This window comes from Aplysia californica, unplaced genomic scaffold (assembly GCF_000002075.1).
Source record: "Aplysia californica isolate F4 #8 unplaced genomic scaffold, AplCal3.0 scaffold00463, whole genome shotgun sequence".
Classification (NCBI taxonomy): Eukaryota; Metazoa; Mollusca; class Gastropoda; order Aplysiida; family Aplysiidae; genus Aplysia; species Aplysia californica.
Genome location: NW_004797733.1, coordinates 419,858 through 425,005, shown reverse-complemented (window position 1 = coordinate 425,005; position 5,148 = coordinate 419,858). Strand labels below are relative to the sequence as shown.

Sequence of the window (5,148 nt, the reverse complement as noted above, 5' to 3'; positions counted from 1 at the left end):
CACACACACACACACACACACACACACACAAATATAAACACACACACACACTTTCTCGCGCCCACACACACTCACGCATGCACGCACGCACGCACACGCACACATGTATTACTACACCACTGACAAAATGACTCATAACCTTCTGTCAGTCTCACTCTTCTTTACACACTCGTTCTGTCTCCCTCTTGCTCCTCTTTCTCATTGTCCTCATAGTATATAAGTATTCACACACCGTGTTTTATGCATTCTCCTCATGAGGTCAAACCCACACATAGACATAGAATACACGAATACACACACATTCTTCATCCTGCACTCTTTAACTCGTTCCAGTTCTCACGAAAAGAGCGCGTAACGAAACTCAATAAATTTAATACCTCCCCATGTGCGAAAGAGATTGCTAGCCGAGTGACCCGCTCAATATAGATACAGCCACAAAGCAACAGATAAATACACAAACGACGGATAAACAGCCTGTCACGCCCAGGACGTTTATCTACACAGCTGGAAGATGAACGCAAATTAAGGGGAAAAAATATGACTGAATAGTTTGGATAAGAGAGAGAGCGTCGTTACGATAACAGGTCAATGCGTTTGCGCAAACCTTACGCAACTGGGATAAACTTTAATGTTGTTAGCAGATTTAAACACGTAAATAACCATGCGCCTGGCAAGAATCCGTTAAGCTGTCAATATTTTGTCAGATTTGGCTACATAAATGAGCCCAACCTCCTTTAAAAAGATATCTAAAAGAGCAAAAAAATTGTATTTTAAGCTGCCGAAATTGTCAGCAGGGCATGAACTTGGAACTGCGACAGCGAAATCCCACGAGGATATGGATATTAGCTTGAAATGTATGCGTTTTCTCTATAAATAAATCTGACTCGCCGAAAGTAAAAAGAGCTGTTAAAAATATACAAACTAGTATTTTAAAAAACCCAACATAAACCTAACTACAGTAAAACCACGCTAGAATATCGCGCAGGAAGAAATAAAGACATAATAAAACATAGTACACTAGGATAAAAATAAGGTCATCAAAGCAAATTTAATTAATCTTAACTTCAATACTGTAAAAAAATAAAAATTTCGGCAGTAATGGGCACTCATAGCAGCTTTCCCATTAGCAAAGATAATGACAAATTGAGAAAATGTAAATATTCAATTTTATCGAATAATGTAATACGTTAAATGATACGTAAACAAATAAGCGATGCATTTTTGCAGACAGACAGACAGACAGACAGACAGACAGACAGACAGACAGACAGACAGACAGACAAACAGACCGACAGACCGACAGACAGACAGACAGATGAAAACTTTGGCGAATAAGTGTGTGTATGTGAATATATATGGATGCATAAAAAGATAAGAAATTGGATGAAAAGATTTTTATAAGAAAAATGCCCAAATAGCGAGTTTTTTGTTGTTGATTTGAAATTAATTAAGAAAAACAAACAAAAACAAAAAACAAACAAACCAACTAACGAAACAAACAAACAACACGTACAACATACATTTATGTGAGTGTTAAGAGGGTGTGCGTTTGTGTACGACTGTGTATGTGTGATTGTTTCTTTGTAGGTAGTTTTACATATAATATTTTATACGAGGGTGTATGTGTGCATGTGTTTACATGTATAGATTTATGTGTGTGTTTGTGTGTGTGTGTGTGTTTGTGTGTGTGTGTGTGTGTGTGTGTGTGTGTGTGTGTGTTTGTGTGTTTGTGTTTGTGTTTGTGTGTGTGTGTGTGTGTTTGTGTGTGTATGTGTATGTTTGTGTGTGTATGTGTATATGCTTGTGTGTGTATGTTTGTGTGTGAATGTTTGTGTGTGTATGTTTGTTTTTGTGTGTGTGTGTATGTTTGTGTGTGTGTGTGTGTGTGTGTGTGTGTGTGTGTGTGTGTGTGCGTGCGTGTGTGTGTGTGTGTGTGCGCGCGCACGCGCGAGCGCACACGTTCACGTTCATGCGTGTGGGTGTTGGGGACAGGAGCATAAGGATACAAGATGAAAAAGAGGACGCGATCTCGAATAGAAGGAGAAAGATTCTAAAAGCAAAAGATACAACAGACAGGCATGCAGACAGACGGGAAAGTGTACAGTCAACGTTGTTAAGAGAAGACTCCTGGAAGATGCAGCCTGCTGTTAACAACTGGAGTCAACATTTGAGATTGTCTTGTGAATCTCATGACGTGTCTGGTTGCTTGACGGTTAAATACATTTATGTATTATCAATATTTTTGTAAAGTCCAGGACATTGATACTCTCATTTAAGTTGCGGACTGTCCGGCCTAGACACAGGTGTTGTATGTTAACAGTACACAGAGAGACGCTAGATAGAACACGCACAAAGATAGGTAGATCTACTACCATGAATGTCAACCTCCTGGTAGTTTTGCAACACCAAATTTTGACGAAGATGACACCCGGGAACTGTGTATATATAGCGAGAGGGAACATGCAACTGATTTCTTTTTTTTTTTTAAGTAGGCGCTACACGATGTGTCAAGTTACAAATGTTTTACAACTCTACTCTGTTCAGATATGCAGGCCAAGGTGTTGGGAACCTTGCTCACGCATCTTCTGAGTACACATTTGTTTATAGAGAACTCCCATAAACATATCACTAGATTTTTAGTGAATGTAATTTATTCCTCCTCGTGTGATTTAGCTTGTTTTATGTAAACTTCCTACAGTTATTTGGTGATTCATTAATTTTAATTTACTCTTTCAAGGTACTCTAACCCTTACAATTCTTTTTGTAGGCTGTAGATCTACTGGAAATATTTTCAAATAGTGGGTTTTCGGCCATATCCTCCGCATGTCTGTAGCGTCTTCCTGTTGGGTAAAAGATATGGTTTTCGTTGCAGACAATTGTTCAAAGAGAAAATGTTGTAAAAACATTGTTGCTTGTAACCTGTACGACGTGAGGCGCGATTTACGACGACGGGTGAAGTTTTAATAAGAAGTCGGGTAAATATCTACACGAGACCACAGCTTGTCTGCAAAGGGTAAGGTGTTATTTTTTCCTTTCACTGGCGTGCACCCTGTCGAGAGACGCACGGCCAATAAATTACTGCACCGTTAAGGAAGTGGAGGGGGGTCCCTGTGCTGTAAAGACACTAGCTGAGTCCAACAGCACGGCAGACAAATTGTAAAAATACATCGAATGTCAAGTCTTTTTCGAGCAAAAATAACGACAATAAAAAACAACAACCCCCATAACAACAACAACAACAACAACAACAACAGAAATAACAACAAAAATAACAACAACAACAAACAACAATAAAGAACAGATTAAAAAAACAACAACCAGACAAAACAAGACAAAACAATCAACAAAAACGGAAAATAACATAACAAGAAGCATAATCATCACCACCAACAATAACAACATCAACAACAAAGAGAAATAAAAGCGACACATAGATAGAAAAAAAGCGAACAAACATAAGAAACAAATACACCAGGAAGCATTTACCTGAGATCACTCTAAAATTGTCTTCCGTGTTTTATCAGACATTTAACTATCCGTCCTTGTGAATTTATTTTTATATTTCCGTCTTTAAAAAAACCCATAGATCTTGATGCAAAAGTGAACAAAGCCGAAAATAAAATGACATTACGACTATATAGTTAAATTTGTAAAACTTACCGAAGTGCGAGCGCGTTCAAGTAATCCATTTTGTTAGTCCGGGGTAAGTGCTTTAGTCTCAACTTGGAAGCAGAAGGTTCAAATCCTATGTTGAAATCTGCGGGCTGAACATACTGAAAATCTACAGAATTCAACAATTTATGCACTAACTTCTGACACTGATTACAGAAACTGTATGTTTCACACTAGCCTTGAATCGAATTGGAAGCAAAGCACAATGATATCTCACTTGTAATCAGATGTTTTGTTGATACAACATATCACCGACAAAAAGTAAACTCCAATTGTTTGCAGAGTACAATGTTTATAATCCGATTTTACCTCCAGACAGTTGTGACAGGAAAGTTTAAAGCAAAAAATGTTCACCCAGAGATAAAAACCATCAAATCTATTCCAGTTCTCTTCAGATGATTTTAGGTGTTTCAATAATTAAATTCACTCCTGTCACATATTTTATTGGGCGTCTGACTAGCAGAACGGGTCCAGAATCTCTGTGGTTCCCCGACAACTGTCCAACGGTCTAGGATCATATTCCGCCGCTTTTTGTTGTCCGCAATCCGAGATCATCCTCGGTAACGCAATCCGCTTTTCCTCGATGCACCTCTTATAACACAATCTTGAGAGGATTAATTTTCCGGTGAAGAACACACTTTTCCTCTGAATGGACCCCAGAGAACTAATGTTTTAAAGCAATTTTGTTTTTGCACCGAAAGATTAAAGCACTATTCTGAGAAACAACCGTCTCCCTGTACTCTCTCTGGCAGCCGTAACGACAATGAAATAATCCAAACCGGGCTGTAGGCGGGAATAAATGAAAAGATTTTAAAAGAATTAAAACAAAAAACCTGATACTGGGAGAATGTTCAGTTCCTTTAAAACCGGAAACGTAATCCCCCTGTTGCAAGACGACTAATCCGTGTTTATCTCACAAGCAGCTGAAATCCAAATCTGTGTGCAATTTTAGTGACACGTATTTCTTGTTTTTTTTTGTACCTCCCCCCTCTCTCTCTCCCTCTCTCTTTCTCTTTCTCTCACTAGCACACGGGGCTGGGCTGGCTGGCCGGCGGGCTCCGCTGTTCGTTGGGAGCTGCTGCGCAGGCAGTCAGTAATTGCTTCGACATTGATAGCGACAGCAACACCAGAGGTGTCGATGATTATCACAGCGAGTTTGTCACAAGCGACGGGTTGGTTCCGCTAGAAGCAGTTCGCACCTCGCGTCAGAAGGAAAACCGTCCGGACGCGCTCCTCGCGTCGCCAGTGATAACTCAATGCAAGTGTCTGCAATCACAACAGGAACCGCGGGGGGCGAGCGCGAGGACCCACTGACGGACGGACGGACGGACGGAAGAACGCCAATCCGTTTGTAGGCCTACCACGATATTGTGTATGTAGAACATGCACCATTATCTGATTGGCGTAACATTGGGGATTGCATGCAGCGCAGTCGAAATTTTTGAGCGTTGTGTGTGTGTGTGTGTGTGTGTGTGA

At 40.0% G+C, this 5,148-nt stretch overlaps 1 protein-coding gene across 1 annotated transcript in view; it reads right to left on the bottom strand.

Annotated features, from left to right (window-relative positions):
- Window positions 1–4,918, bottom strand: part of LOC101864412 (repulsive guidance molecule A) — a 92,516-nt gene extending 87,598 nt beyond the window's left edge. The window contains exon 1 of the mRNA XM_005105306.3: window positions 3,661–4,918. Coding sequence (XP_005105363.1) covers window positions 3,661–3,689 — 29 coding nt within the window. The 5' untranslated portion in view covers window positions 3,690–4,918. The remainder of the gene's footprint in view (window positions 1–3,660) is intronic.
- Between the last annotated feature and the right edge of the window lie 230 nt (window positions 4,919–5,148).